This window comes from Passer domesticus, chromosome 4, assembly GCF_036417665.1.
Source record: "Passer domesticus isolate bPasDom1 chromosome 4, bPasDom1.hap1, whole genome shotgun sequence".
Classification (NCBI taxonomy): domain Eukaryota; kingdom Metazoa; phylum Chordata; class Aves; order Passeriformes; family Passeridae; genus Passer; species Passer domesticus.
Genome location: NC_087477.1, coordinates 51,646,277 through 51,665,466, shown reverse-complemented (window position 1 = coordinate 51,665,466; position 19,190 = coordinate 51,646,277). Strand labels below are relative to the sequence as shown.

Below are 19,190 nucleotides of genomic sequence, written 5' to 3'. Positions count from 1 at the left end.
TGTGCTGAAGCACTGTGTTTATAGGCCAGGAAAGGTGAATGCTTGAATAGACAAGAGATCTGAACTAGCATTTAGCCTCATTCAGTAGTTTCACTTAGGGAATGCATTTTTTAGTGCATTTTCTTCTAATACCTAGCAATTATATTTGCAAAGTGGTCTGTTGAGGGCTTTTTTCCAAACTGCAGTTTAAATAGAAATCTCCTCAGCAGTCTGAAAGGCTTGCCAGTGAAACTGGACTTTTGCTCCCTTCTCCTTTTTCATGCCAGACAGATGTGCTTCCCTCTGCAGCATTTCACAGGACTCTGCACAAATCCATGCAGCCAAAAGAAGGTATTTGGTCTCACAGTGTGTCCTTAGCTGGAGAGCCCATGGCAAGAGGATTTGGTGGATCCTAAAAGTTTACACATCTTAAATAAAAGGCAGCTAAATGAATAGAATAAAAAGCTGCCAGGGGATATTAGGCATAAAGATCCCACTCTTGACTTAGGAAGTCTCTATCAGCAAATCTCTAAGGCTGAGAGTGGACATTGGGAAAATGTTGCATGATGTGAGAGAAAACGCAGACTCGTAATAAATCGTGTTGGGCTGCACAGTGGGCTCCACACCTCCTGCCTACTGGCTCCACAACTGCTCCTGCAGAGCCAGTTCTCCACAGTCTTCTACAGCTCCTTCTGCCCCAGGAGGAACCCCCACTTCACAGCTGCTATATGGGCCCATGCTGTTACACTCATTTGTTTGGTATGACTGTAATTTTGCTACACAGAGCTTCTGCATGTTTAGACATGAATAAAACAGAAAAGCTTCAGTATTCTCCCTCACCAACTTCTCTTACATGCAGGGATCCAGTTTCTGAAACACTGCAGTTGAGGCTGTGACCACAGTTCTGCCAGAGGCAGAAGAGGGTGGTGCTGCTAAATCACAGCAAAACAAACCTCAATATGCATCCACTCTTTAATCCCTTTTTGTACATTCCACATGCCCATTTTAAGAATTATTCCACATGCTATATATTTGCCAAGACAATGTCCTATCTAGCTGCAATCACAACTTTGTGATACCACAAGGGATATAATTCTTTTAAGAGTAGTGGAATGCATACAAATTAATTGTAATAGTGAAACACTAAACCCACCAAACAGAAGAGACTGCCTTCGAGTTATCCCTGGGAAAAAAACCACAAAGACCAGTTCTGATCATTAGCACTGATGCAGACACCTTATTTAGTCATGGAATTTTTTGCCTTATACATCTGAAACATATTTTTGAAAACACAAAACCCTTCCTCACACAGAAGCATGTCCAAAGAAAAGTGAATTTAAAAAACAAAGACAACAGAGATATGACTCTGGGATTTGTTTAAAAACAAGGAAGGAAAATGATTGGCAGCAAAAAAAGAGAAAGGTACCAGTGGGCCTGCTAAGCTGTATTCTTAGCAGTTCTGCCACAAATGTTTGCAGAGTTTCATGTCTGCAGCAAGATTTTAGCATAACTGTTTTTTTCCTCCTTATCAGCACCAGCTGCTGTGGCAAAGCAATTCTAAGCATCCACCTACTCTTCTGTTCTTGCCATTATTGTAGTGATGCCAGGACGAATGAATGCTGTACTATAATCCTCTGATTACTGTTGTTTCTGTGACCAGTTCTGTGAGTCTAGGTGTATTTTAAAATAATCTTAACTCCTAGAGGTGTGTTATTGTTATTTCAACTTCCATTATTAAAAGAAGCTCACCTTTAAAGAAACAAATCTGTTAAATGAGAGCCTCAAAAGATTCAACATCAAAAGGCTAATGAAATGAACTCCCTTGATACTTTTATATGCCATTCTCATAATATTTGGCGTATCTGATTAATGAGTGAGTTTTGATAGGATCAGCAAAAGAGCTGCTAGCAGGGAGTGAGCAGAGATGAGGGAACAGCAAAGGAGGGCACACACAAGCATAACAAGAAGCCTGACTGTGGACAGAGAGTGATGAGAAAAGAGGAACTCATCAGAAAGGACGATACAGCCTGACAGTTGACATAACTAAAACATATGAACTCATTATTTTTGAAAAATACTCCTCTTTTCTAGTAATACATCTCAGAAATGACTTGCCCATTATAAGCATTCATTTGTTAAAAAAGAAAGAAGAACAGTTAGAAAAATATAAATCTTCTTTAAGGAATGCTTACCTATGTCTAAAATCTTTATTTCTTGGTGGGAGCAAGTAAAAAAGAACAGAAAAACATTATTAGACAAACATTCAGAAAGGATGTTAAAAGACGAGAGAGAAGAAGGCAACATTTATATCTATCATTAGTGAAGTGTTGAATGATTGTCCATTGTCCACTTAGGTTGACCACATATGTTAACCCTTAAAAATAAAATCTGCTGAATTATTACTTTGGGTAGATTAAATTCTCACATTTAGATAAGCATAGTTACAGTATTTTATGAGGGTAAAATGTTTTCATTTCATTTTTAAATACTTTTAAAATCTTTCAACTCAACTTCTGTTTTGTTCCCAAAAGCATTCGCAAACTCAAACTTACACAATGTCAGAAACTTATTTAACACTTTAATTTGCCACAGTAACTCATAACTCAAAGTCCAGGATGAGAAAAAGACATACCTGAGCTCCAGAACACTAGTTACATTTCCAGATGGGAATATCCGCCGAACGTAGTTGAAATCCCCCACGTACAGACTGCCATCTATGCCACAAGCTAAGGCAACTGGAGCCAGCAATTTATTACCATCAGCTTGACCATTGCAGCTTGGACAGGAGATGCTGCGTCGTCTCCCATTGCCCATAATGCTACTGACAACTGGGGGTTGCTGAGATATAAACTGATTTTCACCATTCCCTTTGTAGAGGATTCCTGCCAGATAATATTGGAAAAAAACCAAACCAAAATACAATAATATTTATAAGAACTCTGAATGTATACACATAAAATGATGCAAAAGTATTGTAAATATTCTTTTAGCTAGTTAGGGGAAGTTCAATGAATTTTTATTGTTTCACCACCATGTTTTCCTCACTACAGATAACAACTTTATTAAAACATCTGTAGTTATATTTAGGTTATGAACATGCAAACATTAGCTTATCTTGTCCACAAAATTTAGTAGAAACACTAAATATTGTAGCTCTTAAAACCCCAAAATGTTTTTTCAGTTGTTGTTTTTAAATGTTAATGATTTTTATAGTTATAATTCAGAATAAAAATTGTCATGCTGGAGGAAATGTTAAGCATATTAATGGAAGGAAGGTCTGTGTTCCTACATCTTTAGAGTTTTGAAATAGTCCAGAAAGGACTGAAATTCTAAAGTACTTTATAAAACATGAAAAATAATATTCCTAAAGTCCTAGTATAACTAATTATAAGTATCATGTCGAATGTAATCTGAAGTGGATTACTGTTGCAAATTGTAAACACTAATTAAAGAGCCACTTCAAAAAGTTGTCGATTGCCTCAATTTTACATTGTAAAAGATTCTTTACTCAGCTCACAACAAAAGAGTTCCTCTGGCAACAAAGCCTGCCTCAATACCATATCTGCAGTTATAGGCAGTTATTAAAAATGTCAAAACAACAAAAAAAATGTGGTGCCAAGCCAACCTGCCTCTAAAACTTAATTCTGCTTTCAGGCATGAAAGAAACAATAATTTTGTGAAGACAAAGCAATATGCCAGCAGTATTTTTCTTCCTTATAGCCTACGTAGGAAATCTGAGAGGAAAAATGGATGCTTTATGTTAAATCTTCAGTCTTGTGGGAAAAAAAAATGTATGTTAAAGTGTTGCCAGGACCCTCATTGCTCAATCTCATGATGAATGCATTAAGGTGTCCTCTACAAATGGTCAGCTATTATGGTCCTACTCGTAAGTCACCATACGTCTTTCCGTGGTATAATCCATGTAAACCACATGTCACTTTGTACTGGGCAGTGATCTGGGTTTTACTGATTGCATGCCCAGAGTTCCATGCAATTTGGAGCTGAAGGATACAGTAATCTTTTAAGAAGTTTAGAAGAAATTTAACGTGTATTTCTCTTTCCCTCCTCACTCCCAAAGTGCACAATTTGTACTGAAAGGTAGGAGAAAAATACCTTGCTTTCCTCTTTAAATGTTTTAGGTGTCTTCACTGCTTTTAATGTTATAAAATGCAAGAGATTATAAATGTAAAACCAATATGATAAAATTGGAAACATGATAAAATTGGAAACATGATAAAATTGGAAACATGATAAAATTGGAAAAAATGAAAATGGTTTATGGAAACCTAATGGCAAGTAATCTACATAAGTAATCTAAATCAAAAGAGGAAGAATGTATTTTTCATGAATAGTTAAAGCCAGAATGCATTAACAGTGTACGAAATCCCCTCTCCTATGATTACATCATTTATGACAATCATGGCACTATAATTTTGTCTGAAATAGCTGAGTTCTACAATTTTCATCAGAGGAATTCTAGAAGTCAGCACAGTGCACTATTGCACCTGATTTATTCTGTCATTACCTTGAAAAATTGGTCCTTCACATTTCTCCTCTATTATCGCAGAGTAAAAGATGTACATTAGACTATTTACTGCAGTAGTTTGGATTTCCGTGCAAACACTGTCTGCACTCTCTGCTGAATAGATTTATGCATCTCATCCACCTTGTCATTACAACTCTCCACTTGGTTTATTCAATTAGACACATGACACTTTGAAAAGTCATTACTTGTCAAATGTACTCTTCAACAAAATTTAAAGCCATCATCAATTTATCCAGTGAACAGAATCAATCTTACGTGTATATTTATAATTATAGCTCTTTACAATTTTAGACGGATTACTTCACAGTAATTTGCAGGTTTTTTTTTTTTTTTTAAATTTTAAATTAGGTACAATGACACCTTTTCCCTTGATTTGGTTACCTTATTTCCTTACAGTCAGAAGCAATGCTTTAGGTTTCGACTACCGTGTTAGACGTACTATGGGGAGACCTTCATGGAACATCAAGTACTACAGAAGTGACAATCTTCCTGATAATTACTCTAGATTCCTCTCTTGCATGAAAACCAAGTGCTACCAACTACTACTTTAAGCTATGTGACTGCTTATTTAACTTTTCCTACATGCTTCCAGCCAAGTTTTTCCAAATTTCTTCCTGTTCAGTGTTGAGCTGAGGTTTCCTATCATGGCACCCTGTAAACAGCTGCTGAGCAGCGTGCTTGACAAATAACACTGATGCCAAAGTTACTGGGCAACAGCAAATTGCAGCTGGAGGGAGGAGTGAGAATATGAGCAAGCAACAGCTCTGCAGACAGCAAGGTCTGCAGAAGGAGAGGAAAAAGGTGCTGCAGGTACCAGAGCTGAGATTGCCCTGCAGCCCATGGGAGAAGACCACGGTGAGGCAGCTGTGCCCTGCAGAACATGGGCGCCCATGGTGGAGCACATATCCACCTGGAGGGCCCATGGCAGAGCAAGGGGATGCCCAAAGGAGGCTGTCACCCTACGGGAAGCTCATGCTGGAGCAGGTTTTTGGAAGGGCCTCTGGACACACAGAGGGAGGAGCCTGTGCTGGAGCAGGTTTGCTGCCAGGACTGGAACCATCTGTTCCTGAAATACTGCACCCCACAGAGCAGACCCACACTGGAGCAGTTGTGAAGAAGTGCAGCCCATGGGAAGGACTCACACTGGGGAAGATCATGGAGACGTCTGTGTGGGAGGGAGCCCAGGCTGGAGCGTGGGCTGAGGAGGAAGGAGTGACAGAGACGGGCTGTGGTGAACTGATCACAGCCCCCATTCCCTGTGTCCCTATGCCACTGGCAGGAGATGGAGAATTCAGGAGTAAAGTTAAACCTGGAAAGAAGGGAGGATTGGGCAAGTTGTTTTTTAAGATTGGTTTTCTTTGTCACTACACTACTGTGATTTGACGGGTAATAAATTATATTAATTTCCCCAAGTCAATTCTGTTTTGTCCATGACAGTGACTGCTGAGAGATATGTCTCTGTCCTTATCTCAACCCATCAGCTCTTCATTCTATTTTCTCTCCCCTGTGCAGCTGGGGAGTGACTGGGTGGCTTTGGTGTCCAGCCAGAGTCAACCCACCACAGCATATCCAACACAGACTGATGAATTTATTCATGCATATGTATTTTTAGGATGCAGAAGCATGGCATTCAATGTAAATCATAGAAACAAAGAATATTCTGAGGTGCAAGGGATCCACAGGATTATTGAGTCCAACTCCTGGCCCTGCAGAGGACAAACCCCAAGAATCACACTGTGAGCCTGAGAAACTGTCCTAACACTTTCTGCCAACTCTGACTGGCTTGGTGATGTGACCACTTCCCCAGAGAGCGAGGAAGTACAAAGCATTTACCATTTGCAAAATATTCTACAATGTCATTTTTAAAAAATAATACAGCAAATAGCAAAAAGTTTGAATGAGAGACCTAAAGTGCAGGACAGTAGAGCAGTAAAACTAGCAAGAAAAAAGTTAACTGCTTACCATTCTGAACATCCAATACATGATGTTTATCCAATGTCCAACCACCCATGTTGGAGGCATCCAGCTCATAACCCTGCAAAATGGCAGTCCTCTTTTCCCAGAGAGTCAGATCCAAGCAAGACTCATACTCATAACCTACAGACACTGAAATAACAGCACATGTCCTCATTAAGTACAGGATCTCATTCTGCAGAAGAGTTTGAAGAATGGGATTTCCTTAGACTATACACATTCTTTTGCCCTCCTAGGACAATTCCTGTGGCTTCTTAGACATGTTGAAGATACTAACCAGAATCTTAGGCTAGTAAAATATTTTAGTTATTAAGAGTAAGTGAATTAAGACAGGTACAGAGGAAACCCATTTTGTGATGTAAGTCATACTGCTATTGTGCTTTACTTAAAGTACACAGAGTGTGCAGACTAAACATCATTATTATTAGGCTGAGAGCTACTTCATGGGAAGGAAAAAAAGTTTAAAATGTCACTTTTCATTAGAATGAAAAATTGTTTCTTTTTCCTTCTGAAGAAAATTTTTTCTTATAATTCAAAGCTTAGATTAGTATTTTTCAATGCTCTAATATCCACTGATGTAATTTTATTCTGCAAAACATTTTCTTAATGGATACAAGCATTTGAGGTGTGCTTCCCTACATTCAAGACAACGCTACAAGTACAAAAATCCTCTGTAACACATACCAACAGCTTCAGACAATCCATAGACCCTCTGATTGTATGCATCAGTTTTATCCCATATGAAGGTGTATGCTAGATTTGGGGATGCAGGGAACCATTTTTGGAAAAGTCTTCCCACGACTGCCACCATAAGATGAACCTTCATTAAATTAAAAGGTATAACAGATTGGGTCATAGTAATCTTCAGGACAGATTTATATCCTGCAGCTCTGGAGCTCAAGTATGATAACTTCAAATCAGTCCCTGGTATTGTTGTCTCTTCATGAAGTACCTATGCATTGTTAAGAGAAAAATACAGCATTAAAATTATTTGGAAATTAAACAGAACAATGCAGCTATTATAAAAGGCTGCCTAACATATTACATGACAATCCATTAGGAAATATAATCTATATTTGGCCTTCATGGTTAAAAAACCCATAAATAAATAACAACTTTCACACTTTTTATAAAAAGTCAAGTCTAAATTCTTCATTACACTGAAGCTGCTTAGTTGCTACTTTCTGCTCAAGCATTTCAAAATTACCTCTTTTATTTTTATGGGGGACAAAAGAAGCATGAGAAAACATTCCCAACTGATTTTTTTCCTGAAGAGGCAAAAAAGCATCCTTCAATTAAGTGAAAATTGCCCCTTATTGTGCTGCCACCCATGTCCCAACTAATAAAGGCATGTCTAATAAAGGCAGTAGAGCCTCTAAGGAGAGAAAAGCTTGCGATTTGGTTTGGGATGCCTAAATTCTCCTGTAGGAGCAGGAAGAACTTCCAGGTATTTTAATATTTGCATTACCAGTGGATTCTAAATACTTTAAACTAGACCATTCTTCCATTTATTTTGAAGACAGGTAAGTAGGATGCCTCAGGGGAAGTTTTTCCATATTTTCTGATCAATATTCACTACTCAGATATCAGCTTATCACTTTCACATTTCTGAGAGGTGAAATGAGTCAATTTTATTTTTAAAAGGTTCCTCCCCATCTCTACTTTGTCACTGCCTCTGAGCTGAGAAGCTTTTGTGCGTGATGGATGGATGTGAAATGTTTCTGTGTAATGTGGATAAAAGCAGCCTATATTGTTCTATGCCTCAGTCAGAACATAAACACTGCAGCCAGCACTTGGAGTGAACAGCTACCAGATATCCTGGTTTATTGAAATAAACAAAAGAAGAAAAATGTATCTAGACACACTTGTAAAGGTAATGTTTCTTTGGTGAAGAGTTCAAAGGATGCTGAAGCACAAGCCCAGAACCATAGTGGTGTTACAGGAGCACTCCTGGGAAGTAAATTAAGAAAGGTTTATTTTACTTTTCTGACTCCTGGTCCTGAAGTTTGAAGACCAAACATGACTTAGTATTAGTGGAAAGCAGAGTTCAGGAAGAGCACTGTGACAAATACTAGACTTAAGACTTCAGTGGGTATAAAAACTGGCTACTAAACAAGTGCTGCTAGCTCTCTATGCCAGAGAAATCCTTAGACACTGCTTCTAAAAAACTGACTGTGTTGAATAGGGTGAAGTAATGTGGTTGATGCTCAAGGAGAACAACACACACTACACCATCCTCTATATTAGCATTATTGTTGGATCTACAAAAAGGTTTATACAGAATTAATTATATCTACTTCTTCCCAATAACAGTAACAAAATGTCAGAAATACTACTTTGACTCATTGTTTGGCATCATAATTATTTACATCTGATACACGTAGACATAAAACTGTTGTTCTCCAGTAAAACTATAACAGAGCTGTAGGAAATAAAAGTATGAATTGGAAGCTACAATACAAGTAAAATTATGATTTTTAAATTCTTAATTCTTATTATTTGAATATTTCTTTGTTCCCCACCAAGAACCTGGCTGAAAAGAAATGACAAGTAGTCACCTTGAAGGAGGTGAGTATGGCCTCATTTCTCTTTGTAAATCTAGTCTGTTTTCCCCCAGCTCAATATACAGACTGTCTAATCCAGAGAACAGGCAAATCTTTTCTACATGAACAAAACCACCTCTCTCTAGAGAACTAAGTGATTGTGAGCACATTCCTTCTCTGAGACTTTGAAGGAAAAGCACAAACCACCCAGGAACAAAAGACAAATGCCTCCTTAAGACACCAGCAGGACTCTCATATACTGCACATTAAAGTTAGTCTAACAGATGGAGGTCTCTGTAAGCAAGAGGAGAAAAAGAAATAATATGCTTGTAATAGGACACAATTTAATGGACTTCAGTGGTCTCCTGTTACGACCATTGCTTCTTTTACAACTGCAACTGTGGAAGAGCAGTGTTAAACACATAGGTGGTCTTCCAGTACTCTTGCCTGAGATAACAGGCAATAAAGAGGACACCTTGAAGTTTCAATTTTCAAGAAATTCCACTGTGTATTTGGATTACTATCAAATTAGAAACTAGGACACTCATGCAGCTCTCAGCGAGGTTTAAAAGAAAACCTAAACCCCTATTATTAGTTTCTGCAGAAGCCTCAAATGCCTGCTGGAAATCTGACATATAACTTCCTTTTTTCCATAAAATATCCCCTGTAGTAACTTATTTTCTAGATAACTTTAGAAATGTATAGGTAAGGTTATGCAACTCAATCTCTCTCCCAGAATCAAGCATTACAAAGAGAATTAAACAGTTTCATATTCATCCAAAAAGGTAAATCATCAGGCACAGCAGAGATCTCCTATGGGAGCCATGACAGCACATCAATTGTAAAGCAATCGGGAAAGTCACCAGGAATAAAAGTCACATCAGGAATCACCAACACAACCAAGCTGTCTGTACTTCACCTTTTCCAGACTCAGTATCAAACCACCTTCTGAAAGGCTGATCCCCTAAGGGGACTGAGTTATTGCCCAACCACCAAATTCTAATGGCTGACATTTTACTTATGGATGATCAAGCTTCTCCTAAGGACAGCTGTGAAATATTTAACTTAGGGGACTGAGATAAGGGTCACCTCAATTTTCACAGGGTTTGTCGTCCTGAGAGTTCGAGCTGGTGTCTGAGACACATAAATTGTGCAGGGCTCCTTGTCTCTCATGGTCAGCAGGACTAGAATATTTTCCTGCTCCAAAATATGATATGATTCAGCTGACATGCTGTGATGGTATTCAGAACACTGAGTAAGTAATTCAGTTAGGGGGAGAAATGCCTGCTGTGTTGCTGTGATTTTTTTTTTTTGGCAAATTGAACAAATTCAATAGAGGATTTGAGGACAAATTTCACAAATGAGTGCAAACTCTAGTCCTAGTGTCAGAAAAAAGTTGTTTGCTGAGAAATAACAGCTGAGCTGCTGCATTAAAATGTAACATAATCTAGGTTTGAGAGGGGTAAAAATGGCATTTTTAGATACTAGCAACTGCTGCTATTACATAAAGGCTGAGATTATGGAGTACCAAAATTATACTTTAAGCAGAAGCTGAAACTGCTCATTTCAAGCAGAAAAAAATATTTTCCTTTTTTTTTTTTTTTTTAAAAAAAAGCCTTCCCCTACAACTGAAGGTCATAAATTACCATTTAAACCAAGGAGAAATAAAAAGGGTAAAAATACTTGGTTTTTCTAAATGTAAAACATGGTTTAGGTACCACAGAGAAGAGGGGTAGGAAAAAGCCACATGCATATAGAAATACAAAAATGTATCTATAACAGAATAAAGAAAAAAGTAAGTATAAAGTCTGAAACAGAAAGCAAAAGAGAAGAAAACCATATAACGTGTTGGAAAAGAAGAGATTTATAAATGGAGATATTCGATTCTACAGTAATCTCCATTTTTTTCTCAGTATGAACTTGAAGTTCTGAAGATTTTAGGTAAGTGAAACTAGGGTGCAGCATCCATAGAATATTAAGATGTTTAGATATTCTATTATGTTGTTAGCTTAAAGGTTAAAATAAGTTAATTTCTTTGCTGAAAATCTAGCCACCCTGAAACTACCAATAATTATTTTTATTAAGTCATTGAGGCTCATATTTTATCCTCTGGGTAAATAAATTTTGCTAAGCTCTGCCACATTACTGCCAGTAGTGAGAGAGAATCTGAGGAGAAGAAGCCTGAATATATAATTTGAAGGAGAACATCTAGTTTTCATCCTCTCATATACTTGAAGAGATGAAAACAAGAGGCTCAGGACCTGCAAAAGGCATCTTGCAAGCACACAGAACAGTGGATAACAGAAGTTTAGGGGAGGGAAACCCTCAAATACTCAGTTTCAGAAGCGCTCACTGTGACTCACATGGGCTTCTGCCAGACCACATGGCAATATATGGAAAACAGACATTTTAGGAAATTATTAGGAAAAAGAGGGTAACAATATTACCTAATACATAAAAGCAGCTCCAGCTTAACCTGAACTCCCTCATCTGCATGCAGTTTATTGCCTCATTCCGCACTGATTAATCTCAGCTACTTAAGTCTAGGCAAAGCATGGTAACTTGCAATTAATAGTAGATAAAATCATGCCTGAGCAGTCCAAATTTAGCTAACATGTTATTATCAACCCTCTTGAGTAATGATCTGTTAGGTCTGTGATCACCTCTTTACCCACTGTGTTTGTTCTTTCCCCTTGCTCGCCCTTTTTTTTTTAAGAGTTTTCTTTCATACTGCTCCTTTGGCACAGACTTTAATTCCTCCTCTGATCAATTTGGGATTCATAAGCCACTAAGTACACTCTTGGAAACATTATCTCCAAGGGATGATGAAGCACTTCAAGGGATGATGATTACAGCAGCTCATCATTTTCTCCTGCAGTACGTGATGGTGAGTGCTGTCACAGCACACAAACAGGGTGGCTAATACTGACTGCAAGAACATGGGGAACAACTTATTTCTCTGTGCTTTCCTCCAGGCTCACAGACTTTAAACTGGCATTGCCCCTTTTTATACGAACAGATCAGCAGCAGTTCCTCTGGAGTTGAACATACAGTTTTGAACAGTATCTGGTTCTGCCCATCTTTTATGAGAAGAGTGATTTTTTTGGGTGACAGATTGTTGAGCATTATGCATTTCTGAGGGGAACCTGACCCGAAGGGGTACATGACAGTCACAGCTGTGCAGCTCCCACTTGCTGAAGGAGAAAATTATGTGTGGGAAATTTATGTGTGGGATAAGCAAAGAATATAGAAGAAAGCACTGCTTAATGTTTTCTTACATAGTGTTGAATTGGATTTTTGCATACATAACAAGAGTACCATTTTCCCTCATCATAAATCACCCAGCAGCACCAACTGCCTAGGATCCACTGAGAATATCTCTCCTTCCAGCTGGTTTCCTAGGGAGACAACTTGACCCAACAGTTCTGCCTATCAGACCTCCCACCTCACAAATTTTGAACCTGGTAGACAATTTCAACCACAATTTAAGTAACAGTAGAAATCTCTAAAGATAATTCAGTTCCTTTATGTTTGGAAAAAAAAAAAAGGGCGCTGGTAGGGAAGTCAATTTGGGACTTGCATGAGAAAGAAGGAAAGGCTGAATGCAGCCTGTGGGGAAGGACTGGATGTGACAGACAGATGGAATTACAGCAGTGGGTAGGAATTAGTAGGAACCCAGACCTCATTAGTCCCACTACTCATGAAATAACTTGTTTACCTAGACACTACAAGGGGTTTTTTAAAATTTGGGTTTTTTTACATTCTTCTATCACAACTTTTTTCTTGATTTATATTTATCCAAGCTATCTTCCACAATTTCAGGAACTGAATCTATCATCTGTTGCCAAAACAAGTAAATCAAAACAAGTAAATCAAGAGCTGTTTTTCAGTGGACTCTGTTTTGAAAATACTTTCTTTTAATTGACTTGCAGCTATCAAAGGCACAGAAATGATAGTGAGGATAAAAGCAACAATTTCCTAGCACAATCTAGATTTGTATGAGTGTTTAGTCATAATTTTCTTACATCTTTCCTTTAAACTTGCTCCTACCATGAACTGCTTAATGATTTAGCTCTTTTCTTAAGAGCTCTGCATGAAAACATTTGAATACATTTTCTGTGTTTCTCTTGAAGAGGCAAGGACATTTCTTAGTGAATGCGAAAAAGAGTGCTCTATGTAATTATGACATTGTGGAAGTAGGGGCAAGAGAAAGAGGGAGAGGGAAAGAGGGAGGCAGAAGGAGGACTGTTTCATCAGGAAAAGTTTGAAAATCAATGCTATGATATATATTACTTCTGAAAATGCAACTGAAATGCTTTAAGAGCCAAGAGACTATTCATTGTATTAGTGATTATTATTTGAGATGGAGGAATCTAATACACCTATCTTGAAAAAATTTTAAAAACCTCCCATTTCATCTGTAGTTTTTTCCATTTAAATCAAGGTTTGGATGTCAAGTCTTACTTTCAGTACAAGTTCTGAAGAAGGTGATTAGACCACAAGCTCACTGGCTTGTCCTCTGCGTTGCAGAGTTCTTTTACTTTATAAAAATCTGTGTGTCATACTATTTATTAGGACTAAACAGATAATTCAGACTGTGTGTATCTTTAGAACACAGTGGAAAAACACCTTTTGTTTTCAGTCTCCGAGGTGACTTTTAACAAGAGGGCAATCCTAAAAGGCCAATGTACCACAGAGTACCCTTTTTATGGGCCAGTGCTTGAATGCTAAACACATTCTGTAAATTAAGTGATGCAAACAAATGTACTCATGTACACACAGCTTTCTTACTTTCCATTTTCAGATGAAATTTTTAAAATCATCCCACAGAATAAATAAATTGCTCTGAAAAGAATCATATGTTGGAAATTCCCAGCACTTACTCAGAATTACTTATTTTTGAAGAGCACTGCATGGTTTTTATTCTGGTTGCTGAACACTAGCCTGGCATAAAACTGTGTTTATTTGAAGCACACCTTACCTGTGTCTCTGGGATGATGGGACTATCTTCAGGAGAAATTCTAAAGAAAGTGGACAAAGGCGATGACACGATAACGGGGTTTGGCCTTACAAATCCGCTTAGATCACAACTGGGAATGTCATTCTCTTCCTTCTTCATGACAAGGGTATCCATGACATAAAAGACATTCCAGGGAATCCATACTGTGTGATACTGTGTCAGGAACGGTGATCGCTCAAACACCAGGGTCAGAGAGGCACCACCATTTGCTACCAAGTCAAACCTAGGGAAAAACCCCAAGAGGGCTAGCTAGTCAGCAAATTCCCAAAGCCATCCACAGCCTCTATTTTACTGATTGATTCTTCATTCCATTGTACTGCTCTGAATGCAGAATGGCTCTACTGGGAACAATGGAGAAATCAATTAAATTACATTACATTATACTGCACAGAGAGAAGAGAGAATTTGGGATGCTGCGTTTAAATTAAGCAAGTCCTTCTACTTCTAAAGTATATAATAATCAGCATGTTTTACATTTTAAGAACATGCAAAGTACAACTTTAGTCTATCAGTTTCCTGATGTCTTTTTTTCCCCAGATTTTATTATCTCAGTTTTACAAGCAGCTCTTCAGTAACACCTCTGCTGTCTTTATGACTTATAAGTGCTTCAAAAGGAACTTACATTCCGTCCTGGCGAGTGATTGTATATCCATAGTCTGGATAGTGTAGGAAGGAAACATTGACTCCAATGAGTGGTGTTCCATCAGCAGTTAATACTTGGCCTCTTATGACAGATGCAAGACTATGAAAAAGATGCAGGATCAAATTACAAGTTTGGGGGTTTTTGTTCTTTTTGCATGAATAAAAGCTAGTGAGTGAACACACACATCCACCCTCACCCACCCACCCACCCCTCTCCACATGCTATCAACTATCATTTAGAAAACATTCCTCAGATTCTAACCCTTTTAGAAGTTCATGTAATTTACACTGTATAAACAAATGCCTTACAATTTGCAGATAATAATTTTGTTTCAGTATTGTTGATTTTACTTTGGTTTATTTTGTCTGTACTGTGATACTAAGACCAGAAATTAGCTGAAGAATTTTAAGAACTTATAAACTCTATATGTTCTCACTATAAGTCATATTTCTGGCAGACTCTTAAAGAAAAATGTACTTTTCAATTAGTATCAAAGCAATCTGTAAAACTGCAGGGACTATGAAATACAAAATTTAAAAGAGCAATAAGGAACATTGGTGAAACAACTTTTAATCAACTGCTGTGCCCAAACACATTAATGCTGTTAAATTACTGCGAACGCAGTAGTTCTAGTGTAAATCATCTTCTTTCACTCAGTGAGATCCCAGACACCTGCTTCCTGTTACTGGCTTATTTTCAGGTCATTACTGCTTCATAGAGCACCAGTCAAATAGTTTATGCAATTATACTGTCGTGCACTTAACAGTTCTATTACATTAATTCATAATTTATATTATTTAGTGAGCTCAGTTTAAAAAGTGCAGCTTTGCTTTTCCTTCTGAAGTGTTTTCATTGCTTTGATATATTTCCAACTGTGCTAGCCCAAATCAACTGGTTAAATAAAGATTTATTTAATCATTAATGAAGTGCCCTGTTAGAATACAGATACTAAGCATGGCAAGTACCTTCTGTAACCTACTGGCATTGGTAAATTGAATTTTGCAGGAAATGAGACAAAAAAAGCAATTTGATATATTAAGCTAAAAAGTCTTTGCTCAAAATCCACACCAGAAATTTGCAGTCATAGCAGATCTTTTCCTCACATGAATCCCCCTCTCCAGTTTCTTCTGTGTTCATGAGTGCAAGACGAGTCCTGCTCACCTCTTATTGAAAGGGCTTTCCCCAGGTATGACATGGGTGCTGTCTGCTCCGATGAGGAAACTGATCCGGTCATAGAACGCTTTGGCAGCTTGCTGGGATGGCGACTGCTGGCTTTGGCTGATGATGTCTTGGGGATCAGGCAGCCCACGACAGTAAGGCTGGTTTTGGCAAGAACTCTGCAAACAGCAGTCAGGATCCATACAGTCAACTAGCCCATCTGTTGGCAGAAAGTCACACAAATGAACAAACTCTTCCTCCTGCCCCTGTGCATTGGAATGAGCCAGCCAGCAGGGAGATGAAAAAAATTATGTAGTATGAAAGAATACTCATAATTAAGATTTTAATGAATTCACTTTCAATTAAAGAAAGAGAGTTTGTTTCCACTGAGTTCTTAAGCTCCCATGGAAATCCATGCAAGCTGAATATACTCGGTATACTCAGTATCATGTAAAAATGAGCCTATTTATTCAATACTTTTCTAAAAACATGTTGAACAAACCAGAAAATGAAGGCACTCAGGCTCTGCATACACTGTTAACTTATAAATATTAAACATTTTAGGTGGAACTAATTAGCTTTTATGTGAGGTTATTTGACTTGCTGGAGAAAAGAAACAAGTAACTCCCACTCTGCTGTTTTCCTCAAGTTTCTTTAGTAATATCTATGCTGGAAGTAGTTTTAAATATTTCACAACATGTTTCAAGGTGGATTCCTTTATACCTTGGCAAAAAGATTTTGTTGCTAGTGGCAAGGCAATTTCTACAATTTCTTTACATGAAAATGTATGAGAGAACAAAATCTTTATTTAACATTTAGATTTTATTCTGAATAAACGGATGGGAAATGCTGGCCAGTATAAACAAGATTTAAACACATGGGTGCTTTTATCATTATGTGCTGAAATATTCCCATATGTGGAACATTAGATCTGTCACATCCCTGGAAATCTAATTTGATCAAAGATTAAAATCAAGATCAAATTGATAACTACTAATTTGCTGTAAGTAAAGTCATAAGGAAAATGAGCCTGGAAATGACAGCTACAGAAAATTTCTAGATGAATGTAATCTGATATCACAGAGCTGATAATTGTTTCCCCAAAAGAACAGCAAGACTGAAATAGCTCAAACATTTTATTATTCCATTTAGCTTAGAGAGGGAGCTAGCTTGCTGCACTGAACTGAAAAATATACCAATGTAGCACTTGAAGGAAACCCATGACTGCTTGTCTCACAAAAGAATCTACCTTGAGAGTAAAACTACTTTCTGAAGGGAAAAATAGCATCCATTTTTGTTCAATCATATGTTGAAAGACTGTAAGTAAACAGAGATTTTCTAAAGGTATTCTTCGAAGTATTGCTGTGCTATGTGGATCAGTTAGAGGACTGGCAAAATAGTAAAGGAGTGGGATTTCTGTTCTTTTGCACATCTAAAATTCTTATTTAACTTGCCTGACTTTGAAATCAATTCAGGGAAAATAAAAGGGCTGAAAAAAGCACCATTAAGTATATCAAAGTTTAAACATTTTTAAGAGACAAGAAAGAACATTGATTTTTCCTAGGATGAGGACATGCCAGAGGGTCACATTGCCATTCAGTTAGACACTGACAGGCTGGAAAAATGGGCTGCCAGGAACCACATGAAGTTTCCACAATGAGATGTTCAAAGTCCGGCACCTGGGGAGGAACAACCTCCTGCACTGTAACACAGCTTTGTGGAGAAGACCTTGGAAGTCCTGATGGACACAAAATTAACACAAGCCAGCAACACTCCCTTGCAGCAAAGAAGGTGCCAACACCATCCTGGGCTGCTTTAGGAGAACACAGCTCTGTGTGCAGGCTGGGCTTCCTGGTACAAGAGACATAGACATAAGAGAAAGCTCAGTGAAGGGCCATGAAGACTGCTAAGAGCTTGACACATCTCTCCTACATGGAAAGGCTGAGAGAGTTGAGACTGCAGAGCCCGGAGAAGAGAAAACTTGGGAGGGCTCTCATCAATGCAAACAGATGGGAGGCTGTAAAAAAGGCACCTTCCAGTGGTGCCCAGCAAGAGGAAAAAGGCAATGGACACAGACTGAACAGCAGAAAAATGGTTTTTATTGTGAAGGTAGCTGGATACTGCAACAAGTTGCTCAGGGAAGTTGTGAAGCCTTCATCCTTGGAGACATTCAAAACCCAACTGGGTACCTACCTAAGTAATCTGCTCTAGCTAATCCAGCTTTGAGCAGGGGTTGGGACTGGATAGTTTCCACAGGCCTTTCCAACCTCAAATAGACTGTGACTCTTGTAATTTTCTAGTCTCATTCTTGTAAAATATAAAACCCTTTCCTAGCTGAAGTACTGACCTCCCTTGTTGGTTTCAACTCCAGAAGCCTGGATCAGTGTCAAAGCTGGGGGTACTGATGGTTAAAAGAATATTTTTGGGGTTTTATTTATCCAAATGGTCCACCATGCAATATCTGGTGCAGTTGCCAAAGAAATGCTCAAATTTCTCCATTCATCTTTGTTAGTTTATAAAAAGCAAATGTACATCTGGAGTATAGTCTGCAGGTCATAAAACTGCATGAGAATGACACCTTCTGAACTAATCAGCTGGAAATGCATTTTTACAAGCCTCTCCACTAACATCAATCAGAGAAAGAATCTCATTTTCACCAGCCATGATACAGGGATATGCTGTTTGTTATTTTCCTGTGGAGTTTATCAGTAACTTGCCCAGGCGAGTGACGGATGGTTATGAATCTGGCTCCTTATAACTTGAGAAAACATTTTTCATTCTTTCTCTGTACTTATGTGGCTAGAGCTATCTAGTACCACTAAGTCAAGTACTCTATTGCACTGTGTGAATCACAGTAAAATTTCCTTTCTGAAATGGCTCTGCAAAATTATTGATGAATTTTGTTTAGCCTGAAAAATATGAGACTTAGCTCAACAGTGCCTTGTCAGTTATATCACTCAAGTATGACAGTGAAATTATAAAGGAAATAGAAACTCCCACAGGCAGCTGGACAGTCATTATCAGTCTCAGAAGGCTATTTATATTTTCTTGTTCTAGGTGTAAGTGGTTCTATGTACAAAAGATGTAATGACTACTTTATTGTTTTCTTCCTCAGAAGCTAACATCTAGCTGTAAAAATCTTGACTAAGGTTGCTTTTCCCTTTGTTGCAAAATGCACTGAATTGCAGTGGAGCATGGACTGTTGATAAAATCACTTATTTGGAGAGATTGATAAAACCATCAAAACTCTGCTCTCATGAAACCCCACCCAGAGTTCTGTTAACAGGTCCATGTCCTTCTTAGCCCAGTGTAAGAAGAACAAGGACC

At 38.0% G+C, this 19,190-nt stretch overlaps 1 protein-coding gene across 43 annotated transcripts in view; it reads right to left on the bottom strand.

The window, feature by feature from the left end:
• The window catches only part of TENM3 (teneurin transmembrane protein 3), a 1,290,895-nt gene that overhangs the window by 41,081 nt on the left and 1,230,624 nt on the right, over positions 1-19,190 (bottom strand). For 39 of the 43 annotated variants that reach the window (XM_064417780.1, XM_064417778.1, XM_064417776.1 and 36 more), the window contains 7 exons: positions 15,867-16,083; positions 14,685-14,804; positions 14,024-14,285; positions 7,184-7,451; positions 6,488-6,631; positions 2,612-2,861; positions 2,172-2,192 (listed from right to left, as the gene is read on the bottom strand). In XM_064417780.1, the coding sequence (XP_064273850.1) occupies positions 2,172-2,192; positions 2,612-2,861; positions 6,488-6,631; positions 7,184-7,451; positions 14,024-14,285; positions 14,685-14,804; positions 15,867-16,083 (1,282 nt within the window). The remainder of the gene's footprint in view (positions 1-2,171; positions 2,193-2,611; positions 2,862-6,487; positions 6,632-7,183; positions 7,452-14,023; positions 14,286-14,684; positions 14,805-15,866; positions 16,084-19,190) is intronic. The other 4 variants (XM_064417788.1, XM_064417790.1, XM_064417799.1 and 1 more) reach the window with 1 other exon arrangement.